Source organism: Cottoperca gobio, chromosome 8 (genome assembly GCF_900634415.1).
Source record: "Cottoperca gobio chromosome 8, fCotGob3.1, whole genome shotgun sequence".
NCBI classification, from domain to species: Eukaryota; Metazoa; Chordata; class Actinopteri; order Perciformes; family Bovichtidae; genus Cottoperca; species Cottoperca gobio.
This window is the reverse complement of record NC_041362.1, coordinates 13,751,347-13,777,383: the sequence shown is the minus strand read 5'-3', so window position 1 is coordinate 13,777,383 and position 26,037 is coordinate 13,751,347. Positions and strand designations below refer to the sequence as shown.

Below are 26,037 nucleotides of genomic sequence, written 5' to 3'. Positions count from 1 at the left end.
AAGTCTAGATGCTAATATAACTTGACGCCTCTAAAAACCTCATTAACATCTTTTTAAATCGGGCCTTGTTGACATGAAATGAAACATAAATCTGCAGCTCTATTCAGAAATTGATTTTCAAGGATAGTTCAGAAGGAATTTAAAAACCTTTCTGTCTTTTCTGTTTGGCAATTGGAAGGCTAAGGACAGCGCGACGACATATGTCTTTCCATCACAGCTGTCGATATCTACAGTAAGAGGTGGAGAGAACTCGCTGTCTACCTCTGAACAAATAGCTGAATAAATGTGCGCTCTAGCTGGATAAAATAGTCATTTTGAATGTTTTTGCAGGACAAAAGTAATTGAGAATTTTATTTTTTTAATGCTGCCATCTGTTAAAATATCTAATTTCATTACATATTTAACAGCCTGGATTTTCCATTCTTTCCCATCAGCAATTAAAGTGTTTGTGTATCATTCTGCATATCAATTAGCCTTCAGCAGGTCCATTTTTATTTCGACTCCATGCACAGTTGATTGTATTTCTTAGAAGTTGCGTTGGTGTGACGATGCTGTCACTCTGCTTGCTCGCTACATTAGATACTTAATTATATTTAATATTGGACATCACTGATCCATGCCAAATAGCAGAATTTATTCATATGTAAATCCTTTGAAGCGTTAGTGAAAATTGCTCTCACGAAATCTTCAGCACGCGGTACTGTGAATTCAAAGACTTAAAAAAGATGGAAACAATGGCTTATTTTATGCAATAACAGTGCAGGAATGTTTTAACAAAAACACACACATTGCATTTACAAAAGACAATGCTGTAGTGCACTGCACTCTTCTTTAGCCTTGACTTTTCTCCTTTTCACTCTGCATTCAGATTCTAGTTCATGTGGGCTTTCTGACAGAGGAGTCTGGGGATGTCTTCAGTCCCAAAGTGTTGAAGGGGGGTCCTCTGGGTGAGATGGTGCAATGGGCCGACATCCTCACAGCCCTCCATGTGCTGGGACACAACCTCAAGATCTCGGTTTCTCTTAAAGAGCTGCACGGGTGAGTTTATATTTAAATCATTCCTCTCTGATCATGTTTCTTTCTCACATGCTGTAGGCAGAACTGCTGCAGTCAATGTACAATACTCTGACGTTTCTCCCATCCGAATTTAATGTGAGATTCTTCGGGCCATTAGTGCAGGGATCATCTGTCGTTTCATTCTTTGTAACGTATTTGTTGAATGAAAAGGCTTTGTTGTTCGTCCTGCCCGCTCTGCAAGTGATAACTACACACACACACACACACACACACACACACACACACACACACACACACACACACACACACACACACACACACACACACACGCGCGCGCACACACAGTTTTCGATCACCTTTGGCCACACACAGATAAGTTATCTCTCCTTCCTGTAGAGTGCCCGAGGGCTTGACAGCATCTCTCCAGTATGTGCAGCTCCTTCCTGCCGCAGCTCAGCAGAGTGATAACAGGCTTGTCGCTCACCATCACAAACATTACGCCAGTGGACACACACTCGCATATACATATTTACACAACTTGCCTTCCAGTCAGACAGACCATATGGTTTCATCTAAAAAATATAGGACTATTGATCGTCACACTGCAAGGTGCAATAAGAGGAGCTCAGATGACAGACGGGTCCAGTCCTGTCTCTCTGACATTTTCTGGGCGCCGTGATCTTTCGGAAATGCTCTGGCTTCACGCTGGCTGGTCAGGGAAATGACGGTGTACAAGACTTGCTGTCGATTCTTTTCTGCCAATGGGTGGTGTGAAGCCGGCGCAGACATGGCCGATAATAATGTGCGCTTGTTATTGAGCACTGTATCCATTGCTGAGAGGAAGAGGTAAGGGCGTTGATGAGTTAGAGCTGCCCTTTGATCTTAAATTTCAGGCTGTGAAGAAAAGCTGCTTTGATAATGACTTCAGTGAGGTGGGGAAAATGCCGCGGTGGGAATGCATCAGCGGACCGTGCTATTATTTAGCCCACTAATTGGTGTCATGGTGTATTAAATCACTGAGGTCTGTCTCCATTGGGAATACCATCAGAAATGTTTGCAGATGATGCAAAGAAACACCGACCAAGGGCTAGGGCTATATACTTTCCATCGGTTTAATATAGTCCATATGTGTGTGTGTGTGTGTGTGTGTGTGTGTGTGTGTGTGTGTGTGTGTGTGTGTGTGTGTGTGTGTGTGTGTGTGTGTGTGTGTGTGTGTGTGTGTGTGTGTCTGCATTTGAGTCTTTTATTGAGATATTTTATATGTACATATATATAAGCGTGCAGCGGATCTCCATTCGGGGCTGATATTGGTCTCTATTCATCAGGAAATTAAATGTTCTGCTTTACAGAAAATATAACGGAAGGCTGAAATTGAAGCCAAGTGGACTTATCAGACTCAGACCATATTCCCTCTCCCCACGAAACACAACCCAGTGAACATATCCCACTCTTTTTTTTATGGCCATCTCAAATTGGCCAGTTAATGGCAGATGCTGAACATCCATAAATCCCCTTTTTCTGTGATTATTAATGAATCGAAAAAGGGAACATTTCTCGCCATCCCTGACTCTCCCACACACTATCAAATTGACAGATCGTTATGTGGGTTGTGCTCTCACAGATTCCCTCAGGCTCGTATCTATTTACATGTCCTACTCTTTACTTTCCAGCCCAGGCTTTGGAAAGGAGCTTAATATCCCTAAATGGCCTGCTGTGGTTCTCACATGGACAGAATTGTTGATATGTTTAGCGTTTTCTCCGACAGGCAGATTGGTCACAACGGGAAGGTAGTTTACGGTGGATGTCGAGATGTTGCTTTAAGACACATAATTGCTTCTGATTGGCAACATTCAGGTTCTCTGGTGGCTTCGCTAAGTAGTGTCTTTGGATGTCGTCTTTCCTTTGCTGTCCTGTTTTGACAAATCAGTTATGCCCACACATCTTTTCTCTACAAGATCTTGCTGATGCTCCACTGAAGTGCCGTCTGTGAACAAAGACAGTCAAGTCTTTCATCTTTCCACACACTGCTAAAGGTCCTAAAGGGATGCACTGATCCCACCCCTTTTAAAGTAGTATAGCTGTGATTGTACAGTTAATGTAATTATTCAGCTGCATTACATGTTTTACATCAGCCTATTGTATTGTATCGGGACAATATTGTAGGGTTGACTATCGGTGCTTTCACAAAATATTTACACAATGAGATATTTGATACATAATCAAATAAAGGCAAATAATAGAACAGCTGTTTAGTCTGTTAAGTTTAGAAAATTACATCACTTTACTGTCATTTTATCAAACAAGGCTTACCATGAAATTTCTATTCAGGAAATGTTAGCTAACACGCTAAACTAAGATGGTGAAGGTGGTAAACGTAACACCTGCTTAACTTCACTATGTTCACATTATCAGTATGAATGTTAGCATGGTGATGTTAGCATTTAGCCCAAAGCACTGCAGTGCTTAAGTTCAGCCGCACAGAGCTGCTAGCATAGCTGTAGACTTTCACCCTGCGTTCAAATGCCCATACTACCATACTATTTAGTATGCCAGAAGAAGAGTATTCTAGTTTAGTATGTCCCAATACATAGTATGTCAAATGCAGTGTGCCAAATATACCAAGATTTTCTATTAAATCCAGTTGCATTTCGCAGCATTGCAAGAATCTTTTGCGCGACACATATATGATCAGGAGGGCAGCTGCAGTATGTACCAAAAGTCAAAAGAAAAAGATTGCGGTTTGGAACACAGTGTTAGTCTTGTTCGTCTCTGAAGCTCTGACATTCAAAAAACTTCCCTCTAATTGGCTCACATCTTTTAAGGCATATGCTTCACTGCAGGACTGATCCAACAGAAGAAACTAATCACTTTATAATCTTTGAGACAGTTTTGAATTGTTCTTGCCAAAGTAAGTATATTTCACTTTTAAATGGGGTTTAGTCTGGTGAAATACCCATTTTAAGATGTAACCACTTTCCACAATATCATTTTGATTCTGTGTAAGATTTATATTGAAAGCATTACAGCATAAAAGTAAAAGGAAATTGTAGCAGTGTAAACATTAAGATATGAGTTTAAAACTTGAACCTTTATGACAGGAAGTTCAGTTATGAAGAAGAAAGATCCGTGTAATGAGGGTCCTGCCGTCCTGGGTTTACTGTAACAGAAGTGGCTGTAACATCACTTCTGTCAGTGACACCGGCGCTTGTCGCACAGTGAAGGGAGGGTCCTACGGCACTTTGCAGACCGGCAGAGACAGCTGTCACTTCCGCTTGGGGATCTCACCCCTCCCAGAGCGGCATGGGTAATTAGCCGGCGACAGAGCACGGTGTCTCAACACCTGAGGAGCAGTAGCTGGGGGGGGAGGATGGAGTGAGAAAACAGAGGAGGGAGAGAATAAGGCGGATAGAGGTAGCTGCAGCCTGTCAGCTTATCAAGTTCTGTCAGCAGAGTGAAGTGTCTTTGCGATCCAGAGATGGTTCTCACACTCTCTCTGCTTTCTCTTTCTTACTCATGCTGATTTAATTCTACTGTATTTAACATACTTTTACATCTCAGACTCTGCTTTTAACATGTAGGATGTGAGTGCTGCTGTGAGTAGACATTTAGGCAATGGCCATTATATATCAATTATGTCTAGTGGGCTTCACTTGACAGAGCCCGTTAACACACCAGGTAATTTCATCTTGTTTCTCACTGAACACATACGGGCGTGTCTGAATTGTTTCATCAGTAAGCATAAGAAATGATTTAACAAATGTCAAATTGGGGGTCAATTGTGTCCGTAATCCACCCGCCTGAACAGTGGGAGTAACGACAGGCGTGTGCAGGGCATTCTCAAGTGTAAAACACTTGATATCAAAGCTGTCTTTTTCCTCTAACGCTTCAACAAAGAGCCTTATTATGCTGCCTGTCTCAGGTTGTGCCTTTCCATAAGTGCTGATGCTCTCTCACCCTGCAGCCTTCTGATGGATGTGCCTTTGTTTCTATGCTTCGAGATGAAAACAAAAACAGCAGAATGGATAAAAAATAGGCAGTGTGGTCATCAGTGAGATAACATCATAGGGATGTGTCTTCAGCACAGTGTTGTATGGTGACTAATTGAGGTTAACAGTGCAGTGCTTGTGTGATATTCTTTCATTTTGATTACTATAGAGCATTTAGTTGCCTTAAATACAACTTTACAGATTTTCACAGAAAGAATACAGGGTTTATTTATTTTTTTAAACGATCTGAAAGGTTTAAACCAATTTTCCCACAGATTCCCTACGCCTCCAAAATTGTTATTTTCTGCAGCATAAGGACTTTGTTTACTGCAGTTTAAGAAAAAATGAGGTCCTCTTGTGATGTTGACAGCTCAGAAAGTGCTTCCAGAATAAAAAACTGAAGAGAAAAATGAGGAGGAAACACAAACAAGCTGCTGGCTTTGCACTTCAGTCCCTCTCATTAAGTAGAAAAAACACAAAAACTGCTAAAAATCTAAGTTTACCCCAGATGTTCTTTCCCTCATAAATTCAGATATACTGTATTTCCAGTTTGCCTTATTTAATAAAAGATAAAAATAATGAGCCCTCGTTGCTCTCGATGCATCGACACAACTGTTCATCCTAAAATAAGTAAGAGTGTTGCTTGTGTGTCCATTTTCGCGAGCTGAATTATCAGATACTGCACATCAAAGTGGCACATCAGCTGTGTCTGATCACAACAGCGTCAACATCTGAGTTTTTCTCTCTTCCTGCTATCCTGCAGTTTCAAGTGGTCGATTAGCATGCCAGGCTCTGATCCCTCTGGCAGGCTGGCTACACACACAGTCACATCACCTCTCTGCGAGCCCTCACTCCAGCCGCCCTGTAGCCCGCAGTAAACCCCTTGGCCCCAAACTCAACCCCCCAAATGTGTCCGGAAATCTGCGACAGCCAATTCCCCTCACTGTTGGACATATGCTCCCCCTTCCTTTAAGAAGCAATGCTGTGCGCCTGGAGTCTCGAACACTCTTTTGTCGCTCTGCAAGTCACCGTTCTTTTTTTCTCCCACTCTTTCTCTTTTGCAGTCCTTCTCTCACGAGGAGAATCACAGTTAAGAAAAATGTCACCATTTTGCAACGATATGATTCTTTTCTGTGTTTTTTTTTTTTTATAGGACAATTGAGAGAGGGAGGCAGAGGCTGTATCAGATTGTGGCTACACAGACTTGTTACTGGGCTGCATTCACTGTTGGTTGTGGTCTTTTCATGGGATTTGTTGATAATGATAAAACGATAAAAAAATGCCAGCCTTATCCTTTAATCTTGCGTGTGTGTGCATCTGTGAAGGAGAGAACGAGAGATGGAGCTGTTTCTGCCTGCTTATGTATGCATACTGTATATGAATGTGTGCTTGTGCGTTACAGTATGTGTGTACTCCCATTTCCACACTCCTGGCTCCTTAATGCACTTAATCCCTTTAGTCTCCCCTTAAAGTTTGCCCGGATTTGCATATATCCAATTAAACCTCTGAACAGCAGCAGCTTCAGTGGATCTGTGAGCATCCGAGTCACGTACACTTCTGCACTCAGTCACATGATCTCGTATTAATGCCAAAGCATGAAACTATAAGAGCCATAAAGGTCATAATTCAAACTTAAAGTGACACACATAATAGTGAAATGCACATAATTCATAATATACATAATACATATACTTAATATACATTCATACATGATTGAAAGAGTACACAATCACACATGCACATACTTTTGAATGTATCACAAAATGCACCTTTACATGTGTGAGTGAGTTTCACCTGTGTATTTAAGAGATATTTTAGTGTGAGAGTTCATTTCAGTGTTTTTTAGCCATTCTAGCAACAGCATGATTCTTCGTCTGTCGGTCCACCATTTTGGTCCAAACTGAAATGAAATGAGATTGATTGCCAGGTAATTCGGTACAGATATTCATCTCCCTCCTCAGTGAATTGTAGAAACGCTGGTGATACCTCAACTTTTGGTTAAATGATCAAGTGAAAATTAAAATTTGCTTCGGTTAATGACCAAATATCTTCAAAACTAGGGACATTCCCATCAGCCTCAGCTGTACTTTGTGTTACATGCTAGCAATTGTTAGCATGCTAACACACTAAAGGAGGATGGTGCACATGGTAAACATTATACCTGCTTAACATCAGCATGTTAACATTGTGTGAAAACGTCAAAGTAAGGTGTACAATTTGGAATTTCTATAATAGATTTGAATCTTAATTGTTTTTCCTGATCTTATCCTTACTTTATGCGTTTATATCATCTGAATATCGTCCGAATCATCGTCTGACTTTTAGATTTTCTCGATCCTTTTTCCTTTCTGTAAAGCACTTAGTAATATATATATAAAATAGTTACTGCATTTGCCTGTATTATGACCGTACTGTGTTAAGACCCTGGCAGCTGGACTGTATTTTACGGCATATAAGTACTGTATTAGCACTGAGATGCCTGGATGTAAACCTTTGACTAATGAAACCGCAGCTTTAAGCACCGTCGGCTGACACGCTGTTGCTCATTATCCCATCTGTTGTAAGGGAACTGGTCGCTTTGCTTGTTTCCACAAGACTGCAGTGCTGACTGAAGATGTTCACTGTCCAAAGAAAGATCGACAGGCTCTTGTTTTGCAGGTGTGTGTGTGTGTGTGTGTGTGTGTGTGTGTGTGTGTGTGTGTGTGTGTGTGTGTGTGTGTGTGTGTGTGTGTGTGTGTGTGTGTGTGTGTGTGTGTGTGTGTGTGTGGATGCTGTGTTTTGTAAGATGTGTTTCTGAGCCAGGTAGCGAGTGAAAGAGAGGGTATAAGGTCATAGGTTTTGGACTACTGCTGCAAAAACTTTCCTGAAGTGGGGGGTGCAGTTTGTTCATATTTTTTATTCAACATGGAGGACAGTCTTTCCTTCACTGCTTCCTGTACAAATGTAATCATCTCTGGCTTTCATTTCTATTGGTTTGCTTTTCTTTGAAATATCAGGCTGTTGTTCATATTAAAACTGAAGCCTTGACGGTGCTCATTTAAAAAAGAAAATCTCTTTTGATCACAGAAATGTAACATTTTGTAATTCTTATATTTTTACAAGCCAGCCCATTTTACTATTGCGAGTAATTTAGTTTGGAAAGCCACAGCAGCTTTTTTTTTTATTTCTCACATCATTTCCTGTCAAAGGCACGGGAAACACAAAATCTTAAAATGACTATTAGGTTACACTATAGACTGTATATAAGAACATCACGTTACCGCCATCGTTCATTTGTTCGTGAACTACAGTTTTGAAACCTCGAGTTTTGGCATTTTGACCGTCGTCATCTTTGTTTTTTGGATCCAGAAGTGACACGAGAAGGTAGTACAACCAAACACTGTGCACACTTTAGACAACACTGTGGTAGCGACCTGCAAACTGTTTACTGAGGTAATAAATCAAGTAACAAGTAGGGTCATTTTCTCATAGACTTCTATACAATCTGACTTATGTTTATCACCAGAGGATTCATCCCCTGCTGGCCATTAGAAAGCAGGTTTAATGCACTTCTGCATTGACTTCACTTCTCAAACCTGGAGGTTGCTGCTTGGGTTGGATTGGTGTTACTAATAGCCCCTCCTTTAACATGTAGAAATGTCATCAACATCTCCTCCGTGCTGAATATAATGCCTCACGAGTATAGTAGTACAAGTGTGTGTGTGTGTGTGTAGTAGTCCCACATAACTCTATTATTGTATTTATAAAAACGTTTTACAGACTGCCTCATGCCACATTATCTTGTCATCCAGTAAACTGCAGTTAGTACAGATCTGCACATTCACTTACTCTTCTTCTGCTGTACTGTTCTTGTACTGCCGTGTGGCTCTTAAGAGCTGCGGAAGTTTGACAAAGCAACACTTTCTCTTGTAATGAAAACAGACACGCTTGATTGCGTTTTCTCTAACAAAGTGCTACCTTGATCCCAAGTGAAAGCAGAGTGCTCTGAAGCTGCGCTGTACTTTGTCATAGCAGACAACAAATTTATATCTCCTGTCTTTCCTGGTTTTGGTAGCATAAGGCTCCTTTGTAACTGCTCTTGTCTGGGTTTTATTTATGCCTATTTCTTCAGGCAGCAGATGCTTTATCGTGACTGATCAAGCCCATCTGGTTCACTGCACGGAACAGAAAAGTAACAAGGGCAAGTTATTTCAACACTGACTTACAATCTCACACATTTTAATTATACAAAGAAATATGCTTGAATATTACTGTCATTCACGCGTGTGTCTTGTGTGGAAAACAAGATAAGACACTAAGCTAGATTAATACATACAGTAGCCTTGTTGTAATCAATGAGCCCCACCCGCGACGAAACACACACACACAGACACCATAAACGACAGAAAGATTAGGCTATTTAGTTATGTTTTTTAACAAATGGATGTGCTCTTGTTTCAGTCCAGCCCCTGCTCAGACGACAGACAGACAGAGAGGGAGAGCAGATGTCACACTCACCCTTTATTAATGAAATCTGCTCAAAGGATGTATAGACAACTCACTCAATGGAATATAGTTGATTTAGGTAACTCAGGCGTTGAGGTGCACAATGTCGCTCCCCAGTGTGAATTCAGCAAGAGGATAAAAGTTAGTACAAGTATGCACATAATTTAACAGCAATCCATACAATAGTTGTTGAGATATTTCAACAAAAATCAACAATGTCAAACTCATGGTGGAAGAAAAAGTCAGGTTCACCACAGTCGGCAGGATTCATCCTCTGGCGACCATGAATGTCTGTCCTAAAATTCATGACAATCGCATAGGTACTGAGATATTGCAGTCTGCACCAAAGAGGTGGATAGACCAACTAACAGACTGACAATGTCATCCATGGCTATGACATGTACGTAGGTAAGAAAGCTAACAATGTAAGAGAGAAGAAAAGCAAAGAAATGGCACTATGGTGGCACTCCTGAAGCCAACATTTATGCAGTAAGTGCTTGGCATGGCCTCATAACAAAGGCGAAAATGGCACAAATAATGCTTGAAAGCAAACATCCCTCAAAGACATGTGGTTACACGAACGTGCTGCCTGGCTCGGATAATATGTTTGTTTTTGCCTGCGAGTGGAAACAAGTTGCGCAGTGAAATTGGGGGCGACTCCCCATGGCGAGACATTGCAGATGAATTCTGTATTGTTCGAACGAATGACTCAGCCGTCGCACTGAGAACACTGATATGCTTCTCAAAACAGCTGGGCTCTTTCATTCTTCCTGTCTTCAACCTCACTCTCTGTCTGTCTCCCGATCAAACTCATACGAGAGCACACACACACACACACACACACACACACACACACACACACACACACACACACACACACACACACACACACACACCTTCAGATAAATGGGAGAAAAGTCAGTCACCTGATTTGTTGTGTGTGTCTCGGTGGATTGAAAGTGTTTAAGTTGATTTGTAGTTTTGTGTATAGTGCTTTTTTGAGAATGAGCTCTCATTATGGTAGTTCAAAGGGAGCAACACTTTTCTCTTTCTTTTTTTACCCTTTACTTGTGTGCTTCATCTCTTCTGTGGGTTTACAGGGATTGTTGTTGTAGCCCACTGTGCACTCTGTTTGGCTCAGTTTGAGACTAAAATGTCACCTGACCTGTCTGCAGGTTTTTGGGGGTCCCTCCAGGAAGAGGAAGCTGCCCTTTGACAGGACCTCTGCCCTTTGACCTCATCTACACCGACTACCACGGCTTGCAGCAGATGAAGCAGCACATGGGTCTGTCACTGAGGAAGCACAAGTCAGTCTTTTTCTCTCTCTGTCTTTATATGTGTGTATTGCCGTTTGTTTTCTAAGCTCTAAGTGCTGTGTTTGTTTGTTTGTTGCATCTATTTTTGTTACCATGAATTGCATTTCTGATGAAATACTTCACTATAGGCGTATTGACTTGCTGGTGTTACAGGCTGGTAGAAACTGGGCCGGTAGCTTCACTGTGCATCAACAAAATGTTCCCTTTGGGGGGGATCCAATTTGGCCTCTTTACAAAGTGATCACTCCACCAGGTGCAGGCTTTGTCACAAACTCTGCTCTTTAATTGCACATAGGAAGGTTGCAGTAGATTGTCTGCTTAAAATGAATAAATTAGCCTGTGAACAAGCACATAGTTGTATGCTACATTTAAAGAAAGTTAATGTATTTGTAAATGCTTAAACAAACAATCCATGGTTCTGAGTAGTTTCAATCTTTTTTTCTTTCTGTAAATTCAAGTTTTTGTTATTTTGGTTCCAACTGGGCAGCGCTGAAGCAGTCACAGTGTAAAAGCAAATCCTCTGTTTTCTTTATCCAAACAAAGAAAATTATATAAACATTTTTTTTTTTATATTTTTTTATAATTTTTGGGAATAAAATATATTCATGCAAATGGAAAAGGGTAATAGAAGTGTCAAAATAATGATAACCACAAGGGCACTGGGAGAGCGCAGACCTTTTACGAGGCCGTTTCCGTAAGTAATGCGAGTTTTCGCCCTGTGATTTGGATTGACTACAAACTATAATGGTTGTGTCCTTGGACCACGCAACATGCTTTTGCTAAATTTCATGAAAATTGGGCAAGTAGTTTTTCTGTAATCCTGCTGAAAAACAAACAAACAAAACGAACCGTATCAAAAATATAACCTCCTTGACAAAGTGTGGGTTGTAATACAGTTGTTAGATTAATTTGTGTGGCTGCATTGTGGTTTGTTTTTATTCTACATTTTACATTGAATGCCTAAGAAGAGAAGCTTGCCACATTAATTAAACAACACATTTCTTATTAACACTAAGACGAGGTTGTGGTAGGGCAGCAGTGAAAACCTACGCCGATTCCAATCAGCGTCAGTCCAAGGTCAGCTGATCGACCAACGCTCCTCAGCTGTCACCAAGTCAAAGACCAATACTTTAATTTCCTCTCCTGCCCTGACACAGATTGGAGAGGCAAGGCATTGATATATCTCAGATTGGATTACATCAATTGATTTTTGACTTCCCATTGTAAATATTCACTGCTGATAAAGTGCGGATGTAATTTTCTTCTTCTTTTGTTGTAAACTAAACGCATCATGTCTCCTCTGTTCCTCCCTGTGTCTTTCTGTTTGAGTTTGATCTGGGAGGACATGAACACAACATATTGTAAGATGTTTTAGTGTTGAAGCAGTCGAAGGAGTGTAATCTATTCCCTGTTGAATATTTGCCTTCACATTATCAGAGAGAATTTTAAGCATTTTCCAGTCCATCTAAAGACACTCACGCAGGGCAAGAGAGTTTAGCATCTTCTTAAAATGTTTTTTAGAGATTGTTCCAAGAGTTTGAGCGTTTGTCATGATATGTTCTAGCAGAGGGCCCTGTGGTAGCTGTGAAACAAGACTGTGATTTAATCTTCAGATATCTCACCTTGGGGTCCGTGTAAACTCTGATCAGGGAGGGGGACTGGCAGGGGCCATGGATACCCATCACTACTGACAGCTTCACAAACCAAGACTCTGACAACAAGACACTTATGGTGCTTAGATTAACTCTCAAAGCTCAAAGTGAGAAAGACATTTGACATGGCTGTCACGTTATTGACAGATTAGGCATATATGTAGACTGACATCGCCAGTCCAAATCCCAAATGCAAACCTCCCAGTTAATTTTCTATTTCTAAGTGGTTATCAACAGGTGACGTAGTGCTGACCAATGATCAGGTCCGCCTGGTGTAGATGACCAATCACAGCACAGTAGTACCAGCCAATCACAGCCTATGAGGGAGGGACTTGGCGCAAAACATGTGGGAAAAATATAATGCCTGAGCAATGTAAAAATGTAAACATACTACTGCCTGCAGAGACTAGCTGGTATATTATGAGTTTGTTTATTAAACGTTTGCCAAATCTTGGGAGGGGTGGGAGATTCAGATGTATCTCCCAGAGCAAATAAAACATGAGCTTGCAGATTCCTCTGATTCCCAGACAGGCAAATACAACATGTGCTACATTCGGTGAAATAAACCAAGTTGGGTGGAATTATCTTTTCGCTTTTATGTTTTTGCTGTTTATCTCAATCTTGGGAGACTGTTTTATTTGAAGAGACAACTTTGATCTAATTTTAGCTCAGCCTATTTCTTATTTTGTCCCAGGTGCCACATCAGAGTGATTGACACCTTCGGCACTGAGCCTGCTTACAACCACGAGGGGTACGCCACTCTGCACGGCTACAGAACCAACTGGGGCTACTGGAACCTTCACGGCCAGCAGTACATGACCATGTTCCGTATGTGCGCTTTACTTTCTCTCTCTGCTCTTGCTGAGGTTGTGCGTCTGGCCTACATGAACTCTCGCCGATAACTTTGTTTGTGTTCAGATTTGTGTATGTGTCCGTCTGTGTTTATGTGACTGAGAGTTTATGAAGTCCTCAGACCGGAACAGGCGAGGCTCTGGGCCGCAGCAGTTCAGAGAACTTGTTCAGAGCGGTTGAGCTCGAACAGATGCCTAAAACCAGCCATTAACATACCAAAACATACACACACAGAAATGTACAAAAACACAAGCATTCAAGGTACATTTGGTGAAATTTGCAACAGAAGAAACTTCAGGTGTTATTCTCCATTTAATTCAGCGACGATTGGTAGCCCCACTGTTTCCAAAAAACTTGCTGTTAAAGCCCGCCTCTGTGAAAGGTGTCAGCTTCCATCTCGGGGTTTGAAAATTTACTGAAAATACTGTTTTGTTTTCCTTCCCATCTTTTGCAAAGATGACGAAGAAAAATGCCTCGCTCTTGTTGCTTTACCTCATTGTTGGTATGCAATGAAAGTGTCAAGTCAAAAGTGATGAGAATGCAAATGCTCTATTGTTTATTTACTGCTGAAGTTAGCTGAAGTCGCTGAACTCTGCCGCACGATCGAATGAAATAATAATTCATAATAAAACATTATGAATTTCAGCTGCACAGATATCCATGCCGTTCCCCTGTTGTTCTGTATTCTCTTCATGCACAGTCGTCTGGATGTCCACAGCAGCTCTTTTAGTTTAATCACATTTGTTTTGAGACATAAAATTGGACTTCTAACTCTGCGTTGCCAATTGCTTTGTTTGTCCTTGGCAGCCCACACTCCTGATAACTCTTTTATGGGTTTTGTGGCGGAGGAGCTGAATGAGACGGAGAAACACAACATTCAGCGGAACAAGGTTAACAATATAGCCGTTGTGTACGGCAAAGAAGCCAGCATGTGGAAGGTCAGTATGACACACTCACCCTTTCAAAAAGTGTCAATTCATTTTTGTAGCAGGTTTCTTATTTGTGAGAGGAGACAGATAATTTTCAAAGATACCGACTGAAGAAACCTCTGATCTAAAATTCTCTTGTGTAATCTAGTAACTTTAAAACAACTTTTACTCCATGTGACTGAGCGATGAATAATTACAAAGAGATTTAAAGGGCACAAGAGACACAAAGGGCCCCACGAGATCCTGTTGTGATGCCATCTTGTGCAACTATAGGTTCAGACAGGCGAATAAGTATCGACCTGTTATAGAGGAGCAACAGGACATTTCACATCTCTTACTGTATGAGAGGCGTCCCACTTCTACGTCCATGCCTCTAATGAGTCCCATGAAGATGGAAGATGTCCACTTACCAGCAGACTAAGCCTGAGTGGTGAAAGGTTTTCAAGAGATGGCGTGTCCAATTCCTCTTGCAAGATAATAATAATAATAATAATAATAATAATAATACATTTGCAGATGTACAGATGCCATGTGCATGTTCCATATTGTATAATTCCTTATAAGGCAACGATGCTGTATGAGGTGAATTCAAGTCGAAAATGGTTCTTTCCTTTGGAGTCATAACCAAAACCAAGATGGCGACGACCAAAACGTCAAACGCAAGCCTCAAAGCCGTAGTCCACAAACCAGTGGGTAACGTTACGGTGCCTCCATGCACTTCTTATACTGTATACAGTCTCTATGGAGTGAGTCATCACCCCTACACATGACAGACGGATTGGATGCGTAATGTTATAACCGCTGCATTCATGCGGTTTTTTGAATCTGATAAGAATCAGGATAAATGTAAAGTTTGGAGAACTTTTCAATATCACTTCCCTAAACAAATCTTCACACTGTGAAACCCCCACTAGATGTTACATTTCCTCCAAAGCAGTCACTCCTCCGGGAATCTGGCCTGAAGTGTGATGGAAGAGGAACAATCGTTTTTGTTTAGAGTAACATGTCCCTTCGAGCTACTGGCAAGGTTTTCTGCTTCTTACTGTAACTTTGAAGTGTGCTGCAACCTCCCACAAGGTTTGGTTCACTTCACTTACTGCAGCTTTGTTCCTACACCGACATAACATTCCCCATTTCACAGAACAACTTGTGCTGCAATATAACATTTGTGCATCTGACAGGTTGCGTTGTAAAAGCGGGCATTCTCCAGACAATGATAACCCCCCTCGTTGAGAGAAATCTTTTCTTCCACCTTTTCACGATTTTGAGGTTCACATGAGAGATTTTGGGCTTGTTAAGGTCCTAAGAGAGGAAATATGACTAATACTTCATGTCATGTTCTCTGTTTCCCTCCACACCTGCCTCTCTCTATTCTGCTTCTCTTCTCTTCATACTTCTGTTTCCACCATGTACTATTGTGTATTCATCATCCCATGATGCATCATTGATGGATCCACACAGCTTCAAGTAAGAACACCTGTTTTTCACCGGCATTATCAATCTCCAAATACCAAAAGAATACTTTTCCTAAACATTATGGTTGTGTTAGCATGCATTTATATCAGAGCCTAACTTTTGAATGTTAGAAAATATCAGTATTGTTTATAGTGACTTTAAATATGTAAAATATCTCCAAGCAGCTATATCTATTACTTAATTATGTTGCGTAGCATAGAGAAGCATTATAAAATAAAGAATTGTTTAAACAGTTCGACATAAATTAATGACTGAAGTTGTTATACTTTCGATTTTTACTATAAAAACTGGTCACGCTTGTAATTCAATTTAACTCGCATAAAGAGATTTTGGGAGAATTATTATTTTAAGTAAAAGAAAGTGTGATTTCATCTCCATGTTGCTCGAAGACAATAAAAGGGCCCAAGATGAAAAATGAGGAATAAAACCCAGATGACATTTATAAATGATTCACGCCTTGAAGACATAACATTAGTGAATAATTCATAACATTCCCCCAGAAATAGTTTTTTTGAACTAATTCAGTTTTACGTCAATGAAATGATTCAAGCAAATTGTCTCCAAAGGGCAACACAGAAGATAAACATTGATTTAAGTCTGTCATAGCTTCACAGGTACTGGATAGTTGTTGTTAGTGCTAACTAGAGCCGACTCAGCTCATTAGATCCGCTTGTATAATTCTCATTAACTCTTCCTAACACCTTTTGGGCTTTTCTCCTCTGCCCTTTCCCGAGTGGTTGTGTGTAATACTGATGAATCTATTCAATTAATTTAAATGTTCATAGTGGTGTTGGGGCTGCAGGAGAAACTTCACAGTGTGTAAAGTAAATATAGGTCGACGGAAACGAGAAAAATCAAATAAAAGCATAGCTGGCATCAGATATTCTGTCTGTGCAGTCCGTGGAGACAGTTGGCTTCATGTTAATGCAATCTGTTCATACAACCCTACTTCAAAACATCCGAACTATCCCTTTAATGTTTTTATGAAGTGATTATTCATAGTCAGTGTATTCGCTACAGGGAAGCAAAGCAGTGTACTGCCGTAGACGGGGGCAGCAACAACATGTATGTCGGCCACCTCAAAGAATGGCCCACCTAAATAAAATCTATTGAATTGTTTGCTATATTTAGAATTCTTTCACCGTTGCAGTCAATATGGCCCTTTCTGTTTGGGAACTGAAGTCGTTAGATCCATACCGCCTCCTCGATCAGTTAGTTTGTTTGTGTTTGGTTAGCGCGGAATCACTAAAGTCACTTAATAACACAAACAAACTAACCAATAGAGGCAGGGGTAATAGAGGCAGGGGTAGACCCGCTGTGTTCTGCAAAGTAATGTAAGTAGTCTGGTGGCTTTGGCGAGAATATAGATAATAGCTTCAGTTACCGGTGACATAGATTGTATAGCTGTCTCACGGGACGGTAAAGCAGTGAAAATATACAGCCTTGTCCACAGCAGTAAATTGCTTAGCTTCTTCAAAAATGGCTCACACTTGGTTAAGTTAGTAGCATTTGTTATCTATTATAGATGTCTAATCTTTTTTATGCAAGTATTCAAAGCAATATATACATTCAAAGTTACCAAATAATCTGTCTAAAGTTAACTGCAGGTGAAGTTATTATTAGATACACCATAGGTCAGTAATCTTGGAATACTATGCCAAACTGAAGATGAGCCGTCAAAGGCCAGGTTTGCAACAATAAAGCAGTTACTCAGCAGTGCCCCTTTTAAAGTGTTTTAACTCTTTTTGCGCCTGAATGTGTCAAAGGGAAAGGAAAAGTTCCTGGCCATTCTGCACCGCTACATGGAGATCCATGGGACGGTGTACTATGAGACGCAGCGTCCCCCAGAGGTGCCCGCTTTTGTCAAGAACCACGGCCTGCTGCCTCAGCAGGAGCTGCAGCAGCTCCTCAGAAAGGCCAAGGTGGGAACATTACTGAGGCGTTTATAAGCTTAGTTTGCAAACACAAAATCTGGATCATAATGAAAATGCTTCGTTGAGATTTTTATGCTTTTGTAGAGTCGAGTATTATGCGTGTGCTGAGGACCTGGATATGAGCAGCTCATTGCATAGACTCATTATCTCCTCTTTTCTTTCCTGTCAAGCTGTTCATTGGGTTTGGCTTCCCCTACGAAGGTCCCGCCCCTTTGGAGGCCATAGCCAATGGCTGCATCTTCCTACAACCCAAGTTTAATCCCCCTCACAGCTCTCTTAATCACGACTTCTTCAGAGGGAAGCCCACCTCCAGGAAGGTAGATGCACTTGTCTTTATCTTGGCCTCTAATAATGGCAAATAAATATGTATGAGTACACAGATCTTCACTTGTTGTATTGTGATTTATTCCTCCTCAGGTGTCCTCTCAGCATCCGTATGCAGAGCAGTATATTGGCAGGCCGCATGTCATCACTATTGACTTCAATAACTTCTGAGGAGTTTGATGCGACCATCCGTGAGATCATGAGGATTAATGTATGTTAATTTATTGGTGTTTACTAACTTAGTCCTCTCATATTATACTCTACCCCACTGCACTTTACACGGCTGCATAATGATAGTAATAATAGTTTGCGCTAGCATGCTTTACAGTCTGGTTTGACCCACTTTTGAAGCCCTCAGCATTTAATAGACCTCTTCATCATGGTGTCTTGCATTACAACAAAATGCTTAGCTGGCTCCCTCTCTGCTCTCCGCGCTGCTAATTGCTTGAGATATTGAGCGGCTCAGTAGGTAAACTGTGCCCACACCTGGGTTTACATGGCAGCCTTCCAGAGGCCAACCCCACAGGCAGAAAGCATTGTCCGCATCAGATCATATTAATCAATCACGCTGTGCTCAATCTGTCACCGGAACAACACAGAGCCTCTCGCAGTGCTGAGATGTGTGCCTCTACTGCCAGGTGTGTTAAATAGACCTTGTGTTTCCTGCTGATAGAGGCAAAATTAAGTAGCAGTTTGTGGTGCTGGTAAGTGCTTAAAAAGTGGATCCTGGGGGAAGTAAAAACAATACTAATCTTACAGGTTGACTGGGCAAGTTTCAGCTTGCATTTAAAAGATTAAATGAAACATAGAGCAGCTTTATTTTGAATGATCTTGAAACGCATATCTGATACGAAAATGTGTCTTTCGCACTAATCGACACGTTAGGCGTCAGACTATTTCTTGGATGGGAGCAGTCACTTCCTGGAGTCTCCGCTGGTTGCGTGGCACTTTGATCAAATGAATTAAACACTTTGATTTTTGTACTAATTAAACAAACTGGTTACCGTGTTAGTGAGCTTTAGAGGTGCTGCTAGATGGGTTTTGTAACCTTCAGTCGGGCTAGCTGTTTTGCCCTGTTCCCAGTCTTGGTGCTCAGCTACGCTGACAGGCTGTTGGTGGTAACTTCATATTTAGCGTACGAGCATGGGAGTGTAGTCGCTCTTGTCATCTAACTCTTAAGTGGAATGTTTAACGCTGGACTGCCAAAGTTTTATCTCCCCCCCTCTGGCAGTGACAGTAATTACCATATGGGAGAGACAATAGCGCAGAACTGCAGATAAAAGAAACTCTGCGTTCAGAGGAAGAATTAAAGAAAGAAAGAAATTGGCATACGTGGGCCATCGACAGAAAGTCGCCACAGACGCCAGATACCACGACTCCGGTGTACTGTGAAAAACAGACAGCTTTCCGTAGAGTGTCTATGTAGAATAGGCTTGAATGTAGAGAACCTTTATTTACATACAAACTCAGTTTAATGAGATACATCCTAGTTAACTTACAGTGAATGTATGCAAAGCTGATCACATACTGTTCCTGGACAAGGTTTGTTGGTAGAGCTGCTGCTGTTGATGTTGGAAAGCTTCTTTTGTCGACGAGCTCAAGAGCTGCCTGCCTGTCTCACACACTGTTGCCTCAGACTGTAATGGCACCATGGCAACAGTACATCATGGAAATGAGGAAACAGACAGCTGATAAAGAAGCACTAAAGTATCTGAGACACCTGTCCGGTCTTACCCACCAGCTGGGTTTGAGTCTTTTTCTGGACATGGATGCTCTCACAGCGTAATTCAGGTGATTTATTTTATCGTCATCGATGATGGCATGAAATAATTAATGTTGCTCACATATTTTTGCGGCTGAGCAATGCAATCAGTTTAGGTATATCAATTGCACACATTTTAAAAATGTTTTTCTGCCACTGAATTCAAATCACCCTCTAAGGAAGCATTTTTTCCTCCCTCTCGCTCAGATTGTATAATATAAAGATGCCCAAAAGGCAAACTGCATCGTGGAATATCTGATGAAGTGCCAGATACATTTCATTAAACTCAGATGAAATAAAGTCATACAAAAGTGCTAAAAGGAACACAACACTAAAAAGAACTATTAATCAATTTAAAAGCCTGAGTGCTTTAGTGGCCTGATAGTAAACAATAAGATCTCACTTAAGATACCATTGGAGAAATTCATTGCACATTCTGCACTGAGAATCCTGACATATTTCATAATTATTAATATCATCAAAACACAATAGGTTTCAAAATGCAGTATTTACAGTAATATAAACCTCCTTATCTACAAATACACTTTCCACACCGCCATCACAAGTGTGTGTCATTGCTGTGTTCTCTACGACGCTGTTAGAATAACACACTAGAGAGAAGAGGAGAAGCTATTCATCAGTGTTCATTCAGTGAATTTGAATCCATTACCTGCCATCAAAAGTCAGACAATGAGTGACATACCTTAAATGATAACGGCACCCAAAGGACAGAGAATGCACAAAAACATCCGCTTCCTCTGTGCTGGATGACCGGTGGTCGGCTATCAGTTTAATCCATTGTTTGACATATTGATGTAGCCGTCACTAAAAATAATGAAATCAATTTTGTAGCTGCCACCTGTGATGTATTAAGTCATTGATTTTAATGTGTGGCTTCTGGCATGATATAAGCCGTCTCACAATTACGCTAATGAATATGTCAGCTTTGATTGACTATCAGATGCTCTGTTCATGTAATTACACAGCTTGGTTCTGTGGACACACACACACACACACACACACACACACACACACACACACACACACACACACACACACACACACACATCCCCCCGGCTGTTTCTTCATATGTGTGCACATATGTGTTTGCAGGTGGAGCCATTCCTGCCGTATGAGTACACCTGTGAGGGGATGCTTGAAAGAGTTCACGCCTACATTCAGAACCAGGTGGGTGCAAAGAAGGGGTGTGCCTTAAAATACAAAATAAAAAATGATTGTGTTGTAATGTAAGCCTATGTGAAGCTTGTGTGTGTCTGATGGTCAGCGCTGAGTGACACAAGTTAAAGCGGGAATAGTAGAGGAGGAATGGCAGAGCGGAAAAAATTCTAATACATAAATATTATGGAGGTAAAAAGAAGATTCAACCCCAAATTGACAAGAAGAAGAAGACAAAGGATACACCTCATGAGGTCAATGTTCTTTGTCTCAGCTTCTTTGTAGACAGGAAAGGGGAATTAATTGGCATGTTGGATTATTGTCGCTGAGTCGATCTATTTTCTCTCTGTTTGTGAAGCCTGTTCAGTCATCATTTGTCCATCTCTTGGAACAGTCACACCTTCTGTACCCCTGTTTACTTTGCTGATTGCATGTTTTGGTCATAAGTGAGAGAACTGGGATGGATGAATGTTTAAGAACAGAAACGGCAATTAAATTTTTTCAACTGCAAATTATCTCTTCTCATCAAAGCATTCATATGTCCATTGAATTCAACTAAGAAACTGAACTTCTATTTAAGAAGTTCCCTTTCTGGGATTTCTTAGCTGCGTAGCCGTAATATTTATTCCTCTGCTCCACTGCCTGGGTCAGCTATTAAATTCTTTGCAGGCGGCAGCTGCAAGCTTAATAGACTCGCACAGTGACTAATTTTTCTCAATGATGGTCCTCGAGGACGCGATGAAAGAGAAAAGTAATGCTCATACATAAAAATGGACTCCAAATCTTTTACACACATCAAAATGGGAATTCATCAAGATATGATGTTATTTTTACTGAAATCCAGGGTGAAGCACAACCGAAAATAAAAACACATTTATACCCACACACATTTCTATACCGTGTATTCACAGACGTCGTTGTCCTCCGGTACATTCATCATGTCGTAATGGTTGGTATAGAGTCTGGCAGTGGCAGGTTAAAGAAATGTGTTGGCCTCTGCTCTGACTCCATCTCTGCCCAGGCTGTCAGACAGACTGACACACACACACACACACACACACACACACACACTCGCGCGCACAGACTCGCACAAACACTCAATATGCCGTGACTGACTGAGACTGTGGCTGCCCGCCACGGCTTGTACATTGTCAGACTCCCAATCACACTCTCCTCCCTCTATTTTCTTCCACTTTTCTTAACCTTCTCTTCCACCATTTTCCGACTTTTCCAATGTTATTTCTAACTGCTCAAGTCACTTTCCTTCGTTTTTTCTTCTACCGCCTGACTGAACCTCTCATCGTTGTTGTTATCTCCCACAATGACTTCTTCTCACCTCTAGTGGGCAGAGCTCCACTCCCACTCTAACCATTAAACGGCGTACTCTTACGGCAGCTCTTAAACTGTCCCTCACAGTTTAGCGTCAATCTGAGATACCGGATTGGCTGAACCGATAATGTCATCATTCCTCAGTAGATTGCTGGTAGAAAGCCATAGAAGTACTTTTTTGGTGCATAATAATTTAATATATTGTTATTTTACCTGCTTAGAGTTTTTCCTTCGTAATTTAATCATATTAATGTTGATATTCCCAACGGCCTCATCTTTTACCTGCGTTATGTTACCCGCTCGCTTCTAGACACCGACAGTAACGTTATTGTTGCCGTTGCTTAGCAGCAAGTTCTCACGACTTAGCCGCTTGAACGCCAAGCACATGGTGTACACGACTTCCCATGTCGAGCACCAGTTCTATTTGAAGGCAGCATATGAAAGATCAACAATAAATGGCGGCTCCAGAGAAATGGGATAAATGATAATAGCCTTGATTAATGAAATTGACGCCTATTTCACCAAAGTGACTTTGACATGTCACAGCAGGAAAAGCACAGGTGTGAATAATAACATTAATGATGGCTCACTGGATTACTGAGGCACTTGAATAAAACAGCCATCAGTAATGTAACACCTGCGCTTGACTGTTGCTTAATAAAAACGGTCCAGAACGTCCATTATAGTCATCCATCGCACTGAAGAGGTGTGCAGAGGTAGTGAGGAAGTAACAAGGTCTCACGATCATGATTACAACAGATGGCTCAGTTAATGACTCTGCTGCACGTTCTCTGGTTAAGTACATAATATGTGTACAGTACGTGACACGGTAAACCCTGTGTGGTCATCAGACTGCTTCTCTAGAACTCAGCAGTTAAACTGTCGAGTAAAATGTTACCATTTAAATCTACAAAAATAAGACCCAAGTTTGTTTCAGTTACTCTTCTTTGTTCCTTATTTGTAGGATTGGATATTTTATGACGTTGATGACTCATAACGATAATCATAACGACCTCATTCTAAAGCTATAATCACATACGAACAGGTAATTTGTCAATGATTACCTGAGAAAATCAAGAATTCTGTGAATTTTCCACATATACAGAACCAAATACATGCACACGTAAAAATAAACTGCTTGGTTGAATAGAAAAAATTATATAATTACAAATAGTAGCCTCTCCACACACCCCTGCTATCCATCTCCATCTCTTAACCTTGCCCCTTTTTAGACGCCTCGTTACACTCTTGATGAGCTGTGTGAGCGTGTGTCACAGATGTTGTCTGTGTTTGGAAGTGGAAGTGCTGCAGAGACGGAGAGATAGGAAGCCGAGTTATTGCCTTCGGGCACTGGGAGCCTGTTTAATACCGGGTGTGGAGGCCAGTGGGACATGTCAGAGAAATGTTATTACCTGGGTCTTATGAATAGCCCCAGCTGGAGGGGAAATCTAATCAGCCCTCTCACCGGAGCCTAATTCTGCCTCCAAACCTCATCTGTTATTGGGTGGCATAGCTGCATTCATATCATTTCCTGGAAGATTGACGAGGTCTTGTCAGCTCTGATAAGCAACTTTGTATCACAACAACTATTTAAATATTTCCTCTCAGCCGTCCAGAAGCATGTGTTGCAGAGCCGAATGTATAATTTGTCTCTCCTATGCAGTGGAGTGTTAGCTGACAGGTCAAAGTGTTTGAAATACAACACTGAACATATTACTGATCCGGGTCACTTTATCTTTGCACCTGCAGGACTTTTGTTCCCCCGAAGCTCCGTTTCCTCCAGTGAACTCGTCTTGGCTGAGCAGCCCTCCCAGTCCTTTCCTCCTCCTGCCCAACTCCAGCATCCTAACCTGGGCCTCCAACGCCAGCTCCTACAAATCCTGGCCGCCCCTCAGCGCACTGCGCCTTTTGGCTTCGCTGGAGGGCCAGTCGTGTGTGGATGCGTGCCAGGGGGCAGGGCTCATCTGCGAACCTGCCTTGTATCGTTTCATCAACATTAAGGAGGCCTTCAGCGCGTAAGCTGTTTCTTCATTGGGATAATTGACTATTCAGAATTTGGCCCAAAACAGTTTTATCATTTAATTTGCTCCTATTGATTAATTGATGCACGACTACGGAAAAATAACACTGAGTTTAAAGTAATCAGTTTGTATCGAAGACTTTTGTTAATTTTTAGACAAAATAGTTGATTTTTAAATGTTGAAATGAACACTGATCTTATACCCATGATTGTGATATACAGTGCATGTACCCTTCAAACAACAATGCAAGTCAAACTGTGTACTGAATACTTCTGAATTTCTTGAAATGCTCATTCTGCAAAACAATACATTGGACTGACTTCCACGGACTAACTTTCCCTCTCCGCATTGTCATGCCTCATTTGCATTTCTCGTTTCAGAAGCATGCAGCAGGACAAACTGCAGAAGAAGACACTCGCTCTCTCCCTTTCCCTTTCATATCTTCATTCATTCCTTGAGGTTTTAGGGGCAGCACTGTAACATTCAAATTAAATATATACAGTGTGGAAAAGTCTTTGTAGTTGCACTCTAATCTGTGTCCTCGTCTGTCTTTGTTTCCAGGCTGGAGCTCCAGTGTGATGGAGTGGAGTCAGAGATGAACCACCTCTTCCCTGCCTTCTCAGCAGAGCATGCTGAATGTGGCCTGCAGCAGGATCCGCTGCTGTTCAGCTGTGCCGGCTCCAGTGCCAAATACCAGCGCCTTTGCCCCTGCAGGGACTATCGTAGCGGCCAGGTGGCACTGTGCAGAGACTGCCTATGACCACAGGAGGATCTGTGGACGGAGGCCCTTTGCTAACACTTGCCGACGTCTCTTTGAAAAGGAGAGTCCGTGGTGAAATGCTGTAACACATGAACTCTACTCCTTTACCTCTGACTAAGGACTGGCTGCAGAAATTGTAAGCTGGTATTACCTCTCAGGGAAATGCATGATTGTACTTTGAATCTGGTGGGTTTGAAGCCTCAGTTTAAAGGTTTACATGGCTGCATTCGGACCACAGTCTTTACGAAATACTCGATGAAATGTGTCATTTGATGGATCGGTTAGATTAGTCAAGAAATCATGAGCAATCAAAAGGAAAGATTTGATTATAAAAGAATTTATGCTTGAAATTCACAAGTGTTGTTTGCTCAGTGTCGTGTGAATACTTATAGTATCATAGTGGAGTTTGGATATTTGTACTAGATGCACCCAAAGCCATTTACACCATGTTGAGATGTACTATTTTACATGTCCTGTAATGAATATATTTGTACATAAGTGTTGTTTAATAAAATACAAGGGGCGGGAAAAAAGTTGTTGCCGTAATTTTAAATTGGATATGGGTGGGAAATATTATAATACATTTTCTTTCAGATTCATCCTAAATTATAAGATACCATCAATCTTTTATGGTTAATTTCACAAAGCAAAGTGGGGAAATATTCTAATTACTTCTTTCAGATTGTGATTAATGTGTAGTGCTGGATCAGACTTATTTGTTTATGAAGCAGTCTTTGGAAACAAGGTGACAATAGTGTTTGGGTTTCCAGAATTATGTAGATTCCTGCATCAATGTTTTGAATGTTTTTTGGCTCTGACTGAACCAGATATCAGATATTTGTATAATACATTATTCTTCAGCACCGTTTTTTTTTTTACTCTTTCCTTACAGAAACCCATATTGTACTGACTTGTTCATATACTTTAATAGCAGGACCAATTGTGAAAATGAACCTTCTGTCTGGAGATGAGCTGCAGTATTACTGTACAGTAGCAGATAAAGATGCATATTATTTTG

At 41.1% G+C, this 26,037-nt stretch overlaps 1 protein-coding gene across 1 annotated transcript in view; it reads left to right on the top strand.

The window, feature by feature from the left end:
• mgat5b (alpha-1,6-mannosylglycoprotein 6-beta-N-acetylglucosaminyltransferase B) overlaps positions 1 to 26,037 on the top strand; it is a 51,728-nt gene extending 25,691 nt beyond the window's left edge. The window contains 12 exon segments of the mRNA XM_029438317.1: positions 869 to 1,038; positions 10,664 to 10,795; positions 13,151 to 13,284; positions 14,116 to 14,246; positions 15,699 to 15,704; positions 17,480 to 17,635; positions 17,818 to 17,964; positions 18,065 to 18,136; positions 18,138 to 18,182; positions 20,847 to 20,921; positions 23,988 to 24,253; positions 24,821 to 26,037. Of these exon segments, the coding sequence (XP_029294177.1) occupies positions 869 to 1,038; positions 10,664 to 10,795; positions 13,151 to 13,284; positions 14,116 to 14,246; positions 15,699 to 15,704; positions 17,480 to 17,635; positions 17,818 to 17,964; positions 18,065 to 18,136; positions 18,138 to 18,182; positions 20,847 to 20,921; positions 23,988 to 24,253; positions 24,821 to 25,019 (1,533 nt within the window). The 3' untranslated portion in view covers positions 25,020 to 26,037.